The sequence below is a fragment of the Pseudophryne corroboree genome, chromosome 9, assembly GCF_028390025.1.
Source record: "Pseudophryne corroboree isolate aPseCor3 chromosome 9, aPseCor3.hap2, whole genome shotgun sequence".
In the NCBI taxonomy this organism is placed as follows: Eukaryota; Metazoa; Chordata; class Amphibia; order Anura; family Myobatrachidae; genus Pseudophryne; species Pseudophryne corroboree.
The window spans coordinates 143,209,791-143,228,160 of NC_086452.1; the positions used below are offsets into that span (position 1 = coordinate 143,209,791).

General features: G+C 41.9%; 1 protein-coding gene across 1 annotated transcript in view; it reads right to left on the reverse strand.

Annotated features, from left to right (window-relative positions):
* Positions 1–6,047: 6,047 nt before the first annotated feature.
* The window catches only part of DPYD (dihydropyrimidine dehydrogenase), a 1,751,827-nt gene continuing 1,739,504 nt past the window's right edge, over positions 6,048–18,370 (reverse strand). The window contains exons 21-22 of the mRNA XM_063941496.1: positions 16,106–16,246; positions 6,048–6,498 (exon numbers count right to left, since the gene is read on the reverse strand). Coding sequence (XP_063797566.1) covers positions 6,328–6,498; positions 16,106–16,246 — 312 coding nt within the window. The 3' untranslated portion in view covers positions 6,048–6,327. The remainder of the gene's footprint in view (positions 6,499–16,105; positions 16,247–18,370) is intronic.

Below are 18,370 nucleotides of genomic sequence, written 5' to 3' on the forward strand. Positions count from 1 at the left end.
CTCTCCCATAGCAGCGCCGCACAGACACTAGAGGTCAATTATGACCTCTAATGTCTGATGATGGAGCCGGCTGCAGCGGGTGCCCACACAGCCCATGGCGTCTGCTGCAGCCGGAGAGCGGGATGCGGGGTGCGGGTTGGCGGCGGGCCACTGCGGGGTGACTGCGGTTGTGCCTGCAGGTCGCAGTGCCCTGGGCGCAGGCACTGCTTGCCCATGCCAAGGACCGCTCCTGAAACAAGACATCCTATGCTAGCAGAGTTTCACAGGACCTGGTGCACCGGGAAGGGCGACTGCAGCAATGATGTATGAGGACACATCTCTATGCGCAAGAATTTATTATATGGACACATGTTGATGCCTTTTTTTTTTAAATATTAAAGCCTCTTCATCTATAGTAAGCTCTTTTGCATTTATAAAGGCTTGTTTGTGTGTGAGAAACCTGTGGATTGATATGAGATGATGAAACAATCATGCATCACTGGTAGCTTCACAGAATTTCAAACCATCAAGGACTGCTTTATCATTGACTGCTGATAATGGTACTGCATCACATTAGCTCCACTCACTTCCAGATAATTACACTATTATTTTTTGAAGATTATTATTAATGTATACACTCCGAGTTTAAACATGTAAACTACATGACTTTTTTCCTGTACTTAAGCTGTCAGCCTATTTGCATTCTTGTACACATTAATGATTCTTTATTAATATACACGTGTGTAAAATTATACAGTAGGTCTGTTCACCAGGCTGTTGCTATGACGGAGGCCTGTCAATTTTTTATGGGTACTGAAGCCTTCAAGAAGCTCAACTGCAAGGATTCAATTCAGATCATTATCATACATGCATTCCCCAACAAGTGTGGGCCACCTCCATTGACTGTTGCAGCCCTTCTTTCCTCCGCCAGATTCCCCATCAGACGCTTCTTTAGATCTCTCCTTGCAGTGTGCTACAGTGCATTTTATTTGCCCCACTGTATTGACAGCATTGCAAACGTAGTTCCACAACTGGCACTTACATACAGTATGATGCCATAATTCTAGGTAACTGGTTAATGGATATTGTTTTCATCAGCAACTGAGCTATATCAGTCATTGCAGTCCATAATATTATATCGTTTATAGCTGTAGATGTATGTTGACATGTCTGCTAGTTAACTTATAATACTGTAGAATATAGAGAGATTAAAGAAACACATATTCCCCACCACTGTCACAACATTTGAGTCCACATGTATTCAGTACATCTTTACAATAAGATCCACTATCTCTTTGTGAGCAAATTGCCTTGCCTTCATTAAACTTTCAAAAAAGGAGCATTTCTTTTCTCTACTTTTTCTTGCAATATTATTCCAAACACACAGCATGCTGCAGTTACAGTGGTGCTAGAAAGTTTGTGAACCGTGCATAAATGTGGCCTTAAATGTGCTTTTAGAAGCCATAAAGACAAAGTAAGGGGTCTATTCATGAAGCAGTGAAAAGTGTGGAGAAGTGAGCCTCTGGAGAAGTTGCCCATGGCAACCAATCAGCTGCTCTGTACAATTGTATAATATGCAAATTTCAAATGTTACTTCAATGCTGATTGGTTGCCATGGGCAACTTCTCCGCTGGTTCACTTCTCCACACTTGTCACTGCTTCATGAATAGGCCCCTTAATTACATAACGCACAAAAGGATAAATGTTCATTCATTTATTGACCAAAATGATACAGTATTAAATTAGATTGAGAAAGTACAGCATGTGAACCTCTAGGATAATAATTTCAATCAGGTGTAAGTTTGGATGGACCTGTGTATTTAAAATAGAGATGTGTGGCAGGCACTTTTCATGTTTTGTGTTTTGGTTTTGGATCTGGATCCTCACTCGTGTTTTGGATCTGGATTGGTTATGCCAAAACCACCCTTTTTTGGGTTTTGGATCTGGATGATTTTTGAAAAAAACACAAAAACAGCTAAAATCACAGAATTTGGGGGTAATTTTGATCCTACGGTATTAACCTCAATAACATTCATTTCCACTCATTTCCAATCTATTCTGAACACCTCACACCTCACAATATTATTTTTAGGCCAAAAGGTTGCACCAAGGTAGCTGGATGACTTTGTTAAGCGACACAAGTGTGCTGCACAAACACCTGGCCCATCTAGGAGTGGCACTGCAGTGTCAGACAGAATGGCACATTTAAAAATTAGGCCCCAAACAGCACATCATGCAAAGAAGGAAAAGAGGTGCAATGAGGTATCTGGATGACTTTTCTAAGCGACACAAGTGTGCGGCACAAACACCTGGCCCATCTAGGAGTGGCACTGCAGTGTCAGACAGGATGGCACTTTTAAAAACTAGTCCCCAAACAGCTCATCATGCAAAGAAGTAAAATAGGTGCAATGATGTAGCTGGATGACTAAGCTAAGCGACACAAGTGTTCGGCACAAACACCTGGCCCATCTGGGAGTAGCATGCAGTGGCTGAATGTCAAAGTGGGCCGCAATTTTTCGGGCCACCGACAGCATCTCCTGCATGCCCCTGTCATTTTTCAAAAGAATTCTGCACCACCAAATGAATTGTATGTGCAAATCTTGGGACGTTATGGAATTTGCCCAGATATAATGCACGCACAATATTAGTGGACTTATACGGCAGTACCCCTGGACTTATACGGCTGCACCACTGGACTGGACTTATATGGCAGTACCCCTGGACTTATACGGCAGTACCCCTGAACTTATACGGCAGTACCCCTAGACTTATACGGTAGTACCTCTGAACTTATACTGCTGCACCACTGGACTGGACTTATACGGCAGTACCCCTGGAATGGACTTATACGACAGTACCCCTGGACTTATACAGCAGTACCCCTGGACTTATACAGCAGTACTCCTGTACTTATACGGCTGCACCACTGGACTGTACTTATACGGCAGTTCCCCTGAACTTATATGGCTGCACCACTGGACTTTACTTATACGGCAGTACCCCTGGACTTATACGGCAGCACCCCTGGACTTATACGGCTACACCACTGGACCGGACTTTTATGGCTACACCTCTGGACTAATATGGCAGTACCCCTGGACTTATACGGCAATACCCCTCTACATATATGGCAGCACCACTTGACTGGACTTATACGGCAGTACCCCTGGACTTATACAGCAGTACCACTGGACTTATATGGCAGCACCACTGGACTGGACTTATACGGCAGTACCCCTTGACTTATATGGCAGTACCCCATGGACTTATATGGCAGTACCACTGGCCTTATACAGCAGTACCACTGGACTTATATGGCAGTACCACTGGACTTATACGGCAGTACCACTGGACTTATACGGCAGTACCACTGGACTGGACTTATACGGCTGTACCACTGAACTTATGGCAGTACCCCTGGACTTATATGGCAGGACTTATATGGCAGTACCACTGGCCTTATACAGCAGTACCACTGGACTTATATGGCAGTACCACTGGACTTATACGGCAGTACCACTGGACTTATACGGCAGTACCACTGGGCTGGACTTATACGGCTGTACCACTGAACTTATGGCAGTACCCCTGGACTTATATGGCAGTACCACTGGACTTATATGGCAGTACCGCTGGACTTATATGGCAGTACCCCTGGACCTATACAGCAACACCACTGGACTTATGGCAGCACAGGACACCACTACTGGACTGAAGCAGCACAACACAGTACCACTGGACTGAACTTATACAGCAGCACCACTGGACTTATGGCAGCACAGGATACCACCACTGGACTTATGGCAGCACAGGACACCACCACGGTGACTGGACTGAGGCAGCACAAGACACCACCACTGGACTGATGCAGCACAAGACCGCACTGGAATGACACAAAAGAGCAGGTCATGACCCCACACACCACACCACTTTCCCACACAGACACTGAGGAGACACGTCCTCTCACTACACTCTCTAGTACTGCATTGAAAATGGTGGCGAGGCGCGTCTCTTAATATGGAATCCAAAAACCACAAGAATCTGACCGCGGGATGATGAAGTTTTGCATCATTCTGGTTTCCGAGTATGGCAGGAAGTCCCGAGCCAGGCCCGGATCCGGGTTCTGGACATGAAGTTCGGGGGGAGGGGGGGCAGGGGTTCGGTACTCAGGGAACCAAACCTGCTCTGCTCATCCCTAGTTTAAAAGATATAACTCACTTTGATCACAGGAAAGTACTGAGCATCTCAGGAATACAGTCAATGTTCATCAAAAAATGTGACAAACAGATATTTAAAGTTTCTGGCCTTCACTGATCCATTGTCAGACAGATGGTGTGAAATAAACATTCAACACCATTGGTACTCTCCACAGGAATAGTCATCCAACAAATCACACTTCAAGAGCAAAAGCATAATTGCTCTGGGAGATTACTAAAAGTCGGGGCCATAATTATGTGTTCAATAAGTGCCACTGCACAGGTCACAAGGTGAAGGGGAAGGGTGGTTGTGGCATAATTACTGCTCTGGTGGCACCTATATTTGGCTTGCAAGGTGCCTGCAACTGCACCCTGGGGTGCTTCCTGGTCCTAGCTCCTCTCCCGTTATATCATGATGTCACATGTGATTGGGTTGGCGATGGTGTGGCTGTCCCAGAAGTGTGTTTCTACAGCCCTACTAAGAACCCCAGGTTAACATCAATGGATCTTCAGATCTCTTCTGCAATGTCAGTGTTCATAAGCCCACCATCAGTCAAAAACTTACCAAGAAATTTGTGCTTGAGAAAAATGCAAGGCAAAAGCTACTAGTCTCCAAGAAGAAAACCTTTTAGGACAATTCAGTGTAAAATAGAACTTTTTGGCTTAAATGATAAATGTTGTGTTTGGACAAAATAAAACACTGCATTCCAACATAAGAAACTCATCTGAACCATGGAACACTGTGGTGGCAGTACCATAGTTTATGACTGTTTTTTTTTTTTAATCAACAAAGGGACCAAATTGATTTGCTATCAAATTGTATAGGAGACTGTCAAGATATCCGTCCATAAAGTGGGACTTGCAGCAAGACAATGTCTACAAGTACACACCAGTCTACAAAATAAGGTTTGAAAAAAAGTGTCTTGCTGTGCACCAAAAAGGGATAAAATGTAAAAAAAAAAAAAAAAAATTCTTCTTCACATGTCCCAGTCCTTAATATTTCTTACCGTATTTGTACATAATTTGGTGGGACAAAAATGAAAACAGCTTTAGGTAATTTCTAGTTGTGTCCTATTTAATTTGCAGTTTTTTAGAACCAGTATCAAACATTTTGGTGAGAAGTGAAATTGTAGTAGAACAGGCCGTTTCGCAAAAGTGCAAAGTTTGTGCTTTTAATTCCACAGACTGCCATTATGCTCTGCACTGGAAAGCAGCATTCTGTTTAATGTACATCGTATGAATAAAATTAGGATGATAACTGATGATTTATTCTGCTGTGTCTTATCACGGTTGGGGCAAAATTTGGTAAGTTTTATGGTTAACTGAAGAAAGGGGAGATTATTCCATGGAAAACATTTTTAAAATTAAATAATTTTGTCTTTCATAACCATTGAGCCAATTTCTTTATAGTAAGTTCATGGTAGTAAATTAAAGAACATGTTCTTGTTATCAGGAAGAGGGTCTGCCACAATCAGGACAGAAGCTCCTATGGTATCTGTGCAAAATGTTCAAGTGCTTTTTATATGCAATTGAAACATAATAGAGATGAGCTAGCATTAAAACATTTGAAATAAATTAGTAAACAGAGCAGGTTCTTTTAAAATGGTTAATAATGCTGTGTTACACATTGCCCATTATAAACCCTAATGTACTAGGGATTAAGAAATACATTATGTTTTATCAGTGGACGCACTGCACAAAGTACTTAATCCAGTGTTAAATCCTCATTGTAAATCTACCGTCTGTATACAAACAGTAATTCTTTTCTTAATTCTTTGTTTTTTCCAAATAACTAATTATGTCTGACAATACCAAGCTACAAAGAAAATATGAAAAAGGAAAGGCACTCAGACTGCATACATTATTTATTTATTTATGTATTAAACATCATCCTCAAAATTAACCATTTTTAACTATATATGTGTAGAATCACTCAATTTAATACACACGTACATGATATACTTGATAGATGAGATTCTATTAAGAAAACTGAATTTGAAATTGTTACTACAGTATGTGTACAGCTATAATTAAAAGCCACTATCTCTTTTCAGAATTTCCATATGACTGGATTTCAAATAATGTATGATAATGAGATGGCACAACAGCAATGGTATGCATTAAGTTTTCATCATTTGTTGAACTAATCATTTTAACACACTGGATTCACGGTTAAGGGAAGGCCTCTCTTTGGTTCATAAGGTGTCGTCCTGGTAACCATTTTGATGCACTCAATAATAGGGCAAACGCTCAGACATAGAGTACAACCAGTACAGCTGTCAGTGACAGTGGGCAAGTGGGTCTCGGGATCAAACTTGATAGCCTGCAAGTAGAAATAAATGGTTTCAATGTCACTTTAACAAAGGTCACCAGTGTCCCAATTTAAGTGTCCACATTTCCATTATGAAACCTGTTTGATACTTATGTAGAAGCCTATACTGCAACCATGGAAACAACTTAGCTGCAGGAAAAAATAAATCTGACTATTAATATTCTTTGTCAAAAAACTACTTTCTGTTAATATATATATATATATATATATATATAGATATATATATGTATATACATATAAAGTTATTTAAGAAATGTGTGGACTTTATACACAGTGAGAGTGCACCCTCCACCACGTGGAATTCTCGTCTACATTTGCGGACATTTCGTCTGTCGGGAGCACCCACCATTAGGAACTTTGATGAGAGTGCAGAACCCTCTTGTTTGTATATACAGTATATATATCAAATCCTTACATCTTGAAGGCAATTTTCTGCTTTCTGTTATTATATTGTGGATTAGTTTCATAAAAACATATATTAAAAAATGTAAATGATTACTAGAAATACTTCCTTTTATAAAACCACTGTTTGCCCATGACTTGCCTCATGTGCGTGTTATTGCTCAGCTGAACTAATTTTACATAGACAGTAGTGCCATCTAATATTGTAAAGTGTAGTTTATATTGTACATATTGATCACAAAATTTACACAAGATTTCTATGTAAACAATATTTGCAGTTTGTTCTTACGGGATTAAAACAAAAAAGATACTTGGGATAATAATGCATGAGCAAGCTATCTAAAGCTGCCCATGGGAGAAGCAGCTGGTCCTGAGATCTACAGTGCATCCAGAAATTATTCATAGCACTTCACTTTTTCCACATTTTGTTATGTTACAGCCTTATTCTTAACTGGAATAAATTATTTTTTTCCTTCAAAATTCTACACACGTTACCTCATAAGAACAACATGAAAAAAGTTTTTTTGAGATTTTTGCAAATGTATTAAAAATAAAATCTTACAAATCACATGTACATAAGTATTCACAGCCTTTGCAGTGAAGCCTTCTGATCATGCTTCAGATGATCCTACAGCTTAATTGGAGTCCACCTGTGTTAAATTCAGTTGATTGGACATGATTTGAAAAGACACACACTCTATATATGGTCCCACACTTGACAGTGCATGTCTGACTACAAAACAAGAATGAAGACAAAGGAATTGTAAAGATAACCTCTGAGACAGGATTATCTCCAGGCACAATCTGGGAAAGGGTACAGAAAAATATCTGCTGCTTTGAAGGTCCCAATGAGCACAGTGGCCTCCATCATCCATAAATGGAAGAAGTTAGAAACCACCAGGACTCTTCCTAGATCTGGCTGGCCATCTAAACTGAGCGACCGGGGGAGAAGGGCCCTAGTCAGGGAGGTGACCAAGAACCTGAAGGTCACTCTGTCAGAGCTACAGCATTCCTCTGTGGAGAGAGGAGAACCTTCAAGAAGGATAACCATCTCTGCAGCAATCCACCAGGCCTGTATGGTACAGTGGCTAGACGGAAGCCACTCCTTAGTAAAAAGCACATGGCAGCCCACCTGGAGGTTGCCAAAATGCACCTGAAGGACTCTCAGATCATGAGAAACAAAATTCTCTGGTCTAATGAGACAAAGATTGAACTCTCTGGTGTGAATGCCAGGCATCATGTTTGGAGAAAACCAGGCACCGCTCATTACCAGGCCAATACCATCCCTACAGTGAAGCATGGTGGTGGCAGCATCATGCTGTGGGGATGTTTTTCAGCAGCAGGAACTGTGACACAAGGATAGAGGGAAAGATGAATGTAGAAATGTACATAAACATACTGGATGAAAACCTGCTCCATAGAGCTTTTGACCTCAGACTGGGGTGACAGTTCATCTTTTAGCAGGACAACGACCCTAAGCACACAGCCAAGATATCAAAGAAGTGGCTTCAGGACAACTCTGTGAATGTATTTGAGTGGCCCAGCCAGAGCCCAGACTTGAATCCAATTGAACATCTCTGGAGAGATCTGAAAATGGCTGTGCACCGATGCTTCCCATCCAAACTGAAGAGGTGCTGCAAAGAGGAATGGGTGAAACTGCCCAAAGATAGGTGTGCCAAGCTTGTGGCATCATATTTAAAAAGACTTGAAGCTGTAATTGCTGCCAAAGGTGCATCAACAAAGTATTGAGCAAAGGCTGTGAATACTTATGTACATGTGATTTCTTAGTTTTTTATTTTTAATAAATTGCAAAAATCTCAAAAAAACTTTTTAATGTTGTCATTGTGGGGCATTGTGTGTATAATTTTGAGGGAAAAATTAATTTATTCCAGATTGGAATAAGGCTGTAACATAACAAAATGTGGAAAAAGTGAAGCAATGTGAATACTTTCTGGATGCACTGTATGCCTGCAGCCCTGAGCATTTGCCCTTGCGACTTGATGATCGACATAGTGAAGCAGATGCTTACAGGAAACTGCAGGCGCTTGAGTTGAAAAAGAAAATTGTTGGGGATAAGGAGATTATGTTGTCGAAACAATCTTATCTGCGCAACATTCCATTAGAATCTCTGCCTCAATTATGTCCCTCCACAGAGCAGTCACTTTAAGTCAGATTTTCGTTGCATAACTTGGGCAGTGTCAAGTTCCCCAAAAAGTATGATTTAAACACAAACTTTAAGTGCAATCCTCTACACTGGAAGTCCAGCTGCACTAAATGAGTATAGATATTCCACACATATAGTCATTTTAGACATGAAGAGCCACACACTGCATGCACCAAGTGTAAGGAAAAGCACCCAATGTCTTTGTCACCAGGGTTGTCGCACCAGGGGATACATATTTACTAAGGTCCCGATTTAATTCTTGTTTGTATTTTTCTTCTAAGTTATCTTGGGAATTTACTATACACAAATCTCGGCAGTGTTGGGGCTATTCATATGGTTTTTCCCGGCAGAGTTCACAAATACGAATGAATAGACCATCGGTCAAACACGGCTGTTATTTTATACAACTCGGTAATTTACTAAGAATTCATATTCTCAATCACTGCCGACAATAGCCAAACACTGCCAGGATAGCATAGAATTCGTAAAAAAAAAAGGAGCTTTGAAATAGACCTGCTTTTTGCTTGCATGTTCAGATAGTCATGCACGGATCAGTGAGATCCGTGCATGTTTATCTGTGGGAAAGGGTCTGAAATAGTTAAAAATGTAAAAAAAAAATTGCGTGGGGTCCCCCCTCCTATGTATAACCAGCCTTGGGCTCTTTGAGCCAGTCCTGGTTGGTAAAATAACAGGAAAAATTAACTGGGGTTCCCCAGTAATTAGACAACCAGCACCGGGTTCTTGGCCTGGCCCTGGTTCCTAAAATATGGGGGGACAAAAGATGTAGGAGTCCCCCGTCCTACAACAAAAGAAATACCCAAATAAAAACAAGACACACACACACCGTGAAAGTAAAAGTTTATTTAAACACACTTACACACTCATACATACTTACCTACATCCCACGCTGCCCATTCACGTCCCCTTACCAAGCAGAATCCAATCGTGTACCTGTAAAAATTAAAAATTTGCTTACAAACAATCCAGTGATGATCTGTTCTCTTCTGTCCTGAAGTAATCGACGGCCTTGAAAAAAATAAAAAAACAAAATCCCGGTCCACGCCACTAAAGGGGTTCCATGTTACACTCGGAACCCCTTTCCCCGAATGCCGGGACCCCCCGTGACTCCTGTCACTGGAGATCATGGCAGCCAATCAGGGAGTGCCATGTCATGGTGCTCTCCTGATTGGCTGTGTGCTACTAGCCTGTCAATCAGGAGTAGCGCACTGGCAGAATGGAGGCTCCTCCATTCTAGCCTATGATGGGAACTTTGTGGTCTGCGGGTAACCGCAAGGTTAATTGGAATCACTCTTGTGGGTTACCCCAAATAACTTCGCTGTTAGCCGCAGATCGCAAAGTTCCCATCATAGGCTAGAATTTTTTTTCAAGGCCATCACCGGATTGTTTGTAAGTAGATTTTTAATTTTTACATGTACACGATTGGATTCTACTGGACAAGTAGACATGATTGGTCGGCGTGGGATGTAGGTAAGTATGTATGAGTGTGTAAGTGTGCTTGTTTTTATTTTGGTATTTCTGTTGTTGTAGAACTACAGGTACCAGCACGCCCGTTATATCCACGCATGCTGGTACTTGTGGTTCTCCAAGTACCAGCAAGCGGGGGAGGCTTACTGGGACTTGTAGTTCTAAAACAAAAGACAATATTCTTTTTTTACACACTTATGGCTATCAGCCCGGCACCTATCGCCCAGGTGTGCTGGGGATAGCCTAGGGCTTCACCACTGGCCCTTGGGTGCCTGGAGGTGGGGACCCCTTGATTTAAGGGGTCCCCACTCCTCCATGGCCACTCCTCCATGGTACCCCGGCCAGGGGTGACTAGTTGGAGGGGTAATGCTACGGCCGCAGGGACCTACATAAATGTGTCCCCCAGCTGCGGCATTAACTTCTCTGCTAGTGGATCCCAGCGCTGGTTTTAAAAATACCGGGGACCCCTACATCTTTTGTCTCATGTATTTTTGGAACCAGGACTGGATGCAGATGCCAGTGCTAGTTGTCTAAATACGGGGTACCCCTGTCCAATTTCCCCCCAGTATTTAAACAACCAGGACGTGCTCAAAGAGCACGAGGCTGGTTATACATAGGAGGGGGGAACCAACACAATTTTTTTTTACTTTTAACACTTTACATACTATACACAATGAAGCCCTGCACGGATCTTACTGATCCGACCAGGCTTCATTGTGTTATGTCCGGCAGAGTTATATTAATCACTCCTGTAAAACACTGCCCGACAATACGAATGACATCGAAAAACACGAATAGGAGGAACTCGAAAGCTAAGTTACCGATTCAAAAAGTTGCAATTTTGCAAGGCCGATGTCAGTTGAATTCAATTTCGAGTAAAACTGGTTCAAAAACGAATCTTAGTAAACATAGCCCCAGGTGTATTAAGAGTGATGTAGGCACAGCAAGTCTTATTGAGTTTGTTCTGGAGCACTGTGTCTTCAATATAGGTACAATCCTATAAACAGACCTTCAAAACACATTGGTTCTGTGCTATTGATTTATTAGCTTACAACTTTTTAATTCCAGTCACATGACTGATCTGCAGCCAATTCTGGATGATCAGTCTCCCAGCTGATCTTGGCATCCATTCTCTGTCATCCTTAGGTATAAAGAGGGTGAATTGGAGTCCCAAAACAACTCTGCTCTCAGCCTAACTGTATGCTTCTACTGAGCAGCAGTGGATTTCTTCATTAAAGCAACTCATGTGTAATATCCTGATTGTGTACTCACTGGCTCCATAGGTTCTAGACAAGATCCTCCCTCCAACGGTTCCAGACGATATCCTTGCTCCATAGGTTACAGACAATATCACTACCTTTGGTTCCAGACAATATCCTTGCTCCATCGATTCCAGACAATATCCTTGCCATCTGTTCCACAATCCATCCATTATATTCGCCATTCTCAGTTACCTCAGAATCTACCTAGTGCTAATACTGAGTGACCTAGATATGGGGCCGCAACCTGCATGTCGGAAGCAGAGAAGTCCACAATTTCTTGCTGGGATCCCTGGCAAAAACCACTGGCATGTTATTCTCCATGCCCCTATTCTGGGTCTCCGCCAACTACTCAGTATTAGATTCAGTACCAATAGTCTATGAGCAAGAACTACATTAAGGACCTCATTCAGTAAGGATTGCAAAATTTGCGAATAGCAATCCGGGCGATTATCGAACGACTGCGCATGTGCTGTGTTCGCATTGCGCACAAGCAAGTAAAAATAGTTACAAAAATTGCATACACATCTTGATTGCAATGTAGCCGCTGTTTAACTGACAGAAAGCCGGCAATTCTCTGCAGAAACCTGCTGTTTTCATGGTGTGTCTGAAAAAACGCATGCATGCCCAGGCGTTTTTAAGAAGGGCCTCTGACATCAGCGATGACCACTTCCAGTCTCTTGTGTCTCAAGAACTGTTGATAACCTTGCCTGGAGCAGATAGGAAAAATATTCAATGTTTCAGGAACTGCGTATGGTTTTGCGATCAACACGCATATTGCCATGCATTCGCAAATTTTGCAAAGGGCGTTTATTACTGAAAAAGGTCCAAAGCTAGCTACTTTCACGTTACCTACTTTTGAATCCATAGCAGTCAAAAACCCAAACTAGATCCACAGAATCTCTGGAGTGTGACATGCACTGGCCACATGGATCTGATTGCGGGTCAAGGACTTCATGCGGATCTCCTCAAGAGAATTGCCAATCAACTTGAAAGCCTGAAAACTTCACAGAGACAATTGGCGCAGTGTTTGCAAAATATATCTGCATGCCAAGATGCTCTTCAAGCAACATTCTCTAAGGTACCAGATTCTCCCTAGCCTGAATTTACTTATTCCAGCTCAGTGTCTTCTTCTGTAGCTATGCCAGCAGCTCATCTACAGCTCCCAAACCCCAACAAGTTTGATGGAGTGCCAAAGTTATGCCAAGGATTTCTGAATCAATGCAATGTCCACAATGTCTATACTCTCAATTATATGACATCTTTAGTAAACAAGGGAATAGGATTGTCCCATTGATTTGATACCTGGGAAGACACTACCTCATGGCAGAATTTTCTGTCTCTCTGTACTGGAAACAGAGGCTATGTCTGAGTACATTAAAGAAAATTTAGAGAAGCTGGAGAGACTTTTTATTTACGTCAAGAAGAAAGATGGACGGGTATGTCCCTGCATTGATTACAAAGGCTTTCATGAAATCACAGTGAACAAATATCTGCTGCTTTTGATAATTAGTTATTTGGTAGATTCAAGGGAGCCACAGTTTTCACTAAGCTGGATCTTAGGGGTGTCTATATTCTGATCAAAATTTGTGCAGGCTACGACTGGAAAACAGTGTTCTAAAAAAGGGACGGCCATTTATGAGTATTTATTCATGCCCTTTGGTCTGAGTAATGCTCCCACTGTTTTTCAACATTTTGTGAACAAGATCTTCCGTAATCTATTATACAGGTCAATAGAGGTGTTTATTTTGATGACATTGAGATCTTTTCTCAAGATGAGTTTTCATCGACAGCAGGTTAAAGAGGTAATAAGAAGATTATGGGCAAATCATCTCTACTGTATACTCGAGAAATATCATTTTTATCTATACCGTTTTTAGGTTATATTATCCTCAAATGGACCCAGAAAAGGTGCAAACAATCCTTAACTGGACTCAACTGACTACCTTAAACACTTCCTAAGATTTGTAAACTATTATCATAAATTCATTAAAGGTTTTTCGACGTTGGTGGCTCCAATTACAGCTCTCACCAGAAAAGGTGCCAATCTGTCCCAATAGTCTGATGTGACAAAACCTTTTATTCTGGAGGTTGATGTGTCTTCTGAAGGAATGGGAGCAGTTCTTTTGCAAAGCTCTGAAGAAGGGAAGTTGCATTCTTTTGGTTGTTTTTCCAAGAAATTATAGTCAGCCAAAAGGAATTATGCAATCAGAGAACAGGAGCTACTAGTTATCAAGCTCGCATTGGTGGAAAGGCAGTACTTATTTCAAGGAGCAAAGTTTCCCATAATTATCTATCCCAAACACAAGAATCAGCTTTTTCTGAAAAACACACAGTGTCTTAACTGAAGACAGGCTCGCTGGACTATGTTCTTTACCAGATTTGATTTTAAACTATCGCCCAGGTCTGCAAAATGGTCAGGCAGATGCTCTCTCTCGGTCCATGACTTCTGAAATAGAGGAAATCAGTAGTCATTCAATTCTGCATCCTACAGTGTTTTCTGCACCTGTACCAACCTCACCCCACCAGTGGGGAAGACATTTGTATCACCCAATCTCAGGAGAAAGTTACTTCAATATGCTCATAGCTCACACTTTCTGGCCATGTTGGACTTAAGAACTCTAGACTTCCTTTGAAGGTTCTATTGGTGGCCATCCATGAAGGTTGATGTTAGTGATTTCATTGCTTCTTGCCTGAAATATGTTCAGCATAAGGTACCCTGCCAAACACCAGCAGGAGGGATCCTACCATTATCTGTACCCAAATATTCCTGGTCTTTCTTCAGCCAGTGAGCAAATACTATCTGGGTAGATAAATTCTCAAAAATGGTGCACTTATTTCACAGAAAGGGTAACCAATGGCTCATGGTTTACCTACTGAGATTATTTTTGATTGGGCAATTCAGTTTGTGGATAAATTCTGTAGAGCTCTCTGCTCTGCTTTACAAGTGGAATTAAAATTTTCTACAGTCTGCCATCCACAAACTAACGGTCATACCGGGAGGGTTAATCAAGACTTAGAAACCTGCCTACGCCATATCAAAATAACTGGTTGGAATTATTACAACTGGTACCATACTTCCACTGGTATGTCTCCATTTTTTCAATGTGTATGGCTTCATCCTCGAGTTCCAGATTTTCAAATTTACCTGTCTATGATGTCCCTGCAGTTACAATATTTATCCAGCATCTGGAAGAATGTGAGTGCAACTTTAGCAAAAGCTTCAGCTCAATAGAAGAAGCTTGCTGATTTGAAAAGGCTAGCAGCCACTAAATTGAGACCCAGTGATCAGGTATGTTTATCTACCCATAATCTTAGACTTTGAATACCCTCTATGAAACTGCCACCTCTGTATATTGACCTATTTCTAATTGAGGAAGTAATTAATCCCATGGTTTATAAACTCAAGCTCCATCCTTCTTTGAGAATTCCAAATTAATTTTATATTTCCTTATTAAAATCTCTAGTCTTAAACCATTTCCATTCTGCTCTTCCTAAAACTCCAAAGGTGATTACTCAACTAGAAACTGAATTTGTAGTCAAGGAATTGCCATTATCATTATGGTCAACTCCAATATTTAATAGATTGCATGGTCTATGCTCCAGGGGAAAGAACCTGAAATGATGCTTCTGACATTCATGCCCCTGATTTAGTTTGAAAGGTCTAGCTGATATCCTTGCTCCCTCAGTTTCAGAGAATATTCCTGCTCCATCGGTTCCAGATGATATCATCGCCATCGGTTCCAGCTGATATTCTCGCTCCAATGGTTTAAGCCGATTTCCTCGGCATCGGTTCCAGTTGATATTTGATATTCTCGCTTCATCAATTCTAGACGATATGCTTTCTCCAACGGTTTCAATTATACAGTATACCTTTCTTAATAGTTAGATGTAATGTGAGTTTGGCTAAGGCATAAATATCCATGCAAAGAAGACATTCAAATGCATGACAATAACACTTGTAATAGAGAAAGTTTCAATATCTCTTAACTTAGGTTACCAATGTAAACCTTAAACTAACTGAATGGAGTAGTCTCATAGTGTTACTAGTGGGGCTTTTAAGTATCCAAAGTTGAGGCACATGGATTTTACAGGGCAGGACAAACTATGTTTACAGTATATGTATATGCAAAGTGATTAATAGGTAATCTTGCACAAAAATAAATGTATTGTGGGGGTATGATATACATACAGTGCTGCTGGCCTGTTACATAATTATTACCTATAGCAAAACCATCACGACATTTTGACAATTATTCTGTATTGCGTATTAGAAAGGGAAATTTACCTGATAACCAGAGTCATTGCAGGTCATGTAGCACTTGCCACAGTTAATGCACATTTCCTCATCAATAAGGGCTACAACTTGTTCTTCAATGCTTAAATTGCCAAATGAGCCAATATACTGCAATGCTTTGCCAATTATATCCTGGGAGGAAAAAAAACAGAACACCTATTACATTGCTTTACTTTTTCTCATCTAAGTTACTTAAATTACACACATAATTCTATCCAATGGAAAAACATGTTCATACATGTTCAATTATAAAGGAATTACTATTTCAAAGACCACCTAAATTTCACACACACTTCAGAGCCTAAGCTGATTGGTAAAAAGACCAATAACACGTTTGCTTACAGTTAAAACAGACGGTACTGCAATTAATTGTGAGCTATGGCACAGAAGTCTTTATTTGCAATTAAATAAAAATCAAAACACAAGTTGAGGATTTCTTGTGCGCAATGATCCACAATCCAAAAATGTATTGAACACCAACTGATATAGTGGCACTTTTGTTTTTGTTTATTCAATACACAAAATTATAAAAAAAAAAAAATGTATGTATAAGGGGGATCATTCCGACCCGTTCGCACGTAGCGGTTCTTCGCTGCGGTGCGAACGGGTCGGAACTGCAGCTGCGCGGCGGCCACATAGCGCATGCGTGTCATTGCCTAGCAACGGCCGTCACCGGGCAATGACGCCTGGACCGATGAAAGCGATCGTAGGCGCGATCACAAGAAGATTGACAGCGGGAAGGAGGATTGTGGTGTCTACTCACCGTTTCCCGGGTGTGGTAAGGTGAACACAGGTGTGTCCAGGCGTTTGGAGGGCAGATGTCTGACGTCACAGCCGGGACCTGCATCGCCTGATCCATTGCACTGGGTAAGTAGCTGCAGGGCTAGTCTTGTTTTGCTTGAAACTTTTTTTAGCATAGCAGGGCTGCACAAGCGATCGCAGCCCTGCTAAGCTAAAATACACTCCCCATAGGTGGCGTCAAGTTGATCACACGAGCAGCAAAAAGTTACTACGTGTGGCCAACTCGGAATGACCCCCAAGGTGCATATGAAACATAAATGCATTTCAGATTTTAGACTTGGGTGAAATCCCTAAGGCAGGGCCACAACTAGGGGAGAGTCTAAGGGGTCATGTGCCCCAGGAGCCAGATTTGAGAGGGCAATGAGAACTCCACCCAGCTCTCTAGATCAGCTACTCTACCATTGCCGCCCACTGTTATTGCGTCCCATGGCTCAGGGAGTGCCTGCAAACACTTTGTGCTCTTACAAGCTCTGCACTCCATTCAACCAGACTCTAAATTCCTCACTACAAAGCACTGCTAGACAATCAGTACTTTGCCTGAGGATTTTAGAGTGATTGCAAAATCTGCCACAGTCTGAATGAATTAAGTGCTTAACAAACACATAACAATGTAGAGGCATTGGGCTGCTGTGTGCAGGGACCCACTCCCAGATCCTGATTGCCACCGTCAACCAGCAGGGTGCTGTGTGCTAAGTATATTTCTTGTTTAATTGCCATTCCAAGCCTGGTCTGTCCCTCCTCCTTTCTCTCTCTCACTCACTCTCTGTCCCTACTTCACCCCTTTCTTCCATCTCTCTCCCTCACCCCTTTCTCTCTACCATCTCGCTCTCCCTCACCGCGCTCTCTCTCTCATCTCTCACCCCTCTCTCCCATCTCTCCCTCACCCCTCTCTCCCATATTCCTTTTCCCTCTCCCACCCTCCTCTCTATCCTCTCTTTCTCCCATCTCTTCCACAACCCTCTCTCCCTCTTTCCTGTCTCCCTCTCCTCTCTTTCATCCATCTCTCCCTCTCACCTCTCTCCCTCTCCCAACTCTCTCCCCTCTCTCTCTTCTCTTTCCTATCTTTCCCTTACCTCTATTCTATCTGTGCCCCCTCTCTCTATCTGTCCTCTATTTCATCTCACCTATCTCTCCCTCTCGTCTATCCCTCTTCCACACCTCTCTCTCCTCAGACTCTCACATCTCTCCCCCTCACCCCTCTCTTTCTTCTATCTTTCTCTCCCTCTTTTCTCTTCCTCTCCTGTCTCTCTCTCTCTCTGTATATATGCTACACAATAGCAAAGGGTTTTTACACACTTAATTATTTTGCAACATTTAGCATGTAGACTGTGTTAAAATGTTGACATAGCTTCCCTAGTGGTCCAGTGGTCACTTACCTGGTCCTGACAGCTGCAACAGCTCCAACACAGTTTCTGGGCACCAGTAGCCATGGGATGATCACTTCTGCTACACCAG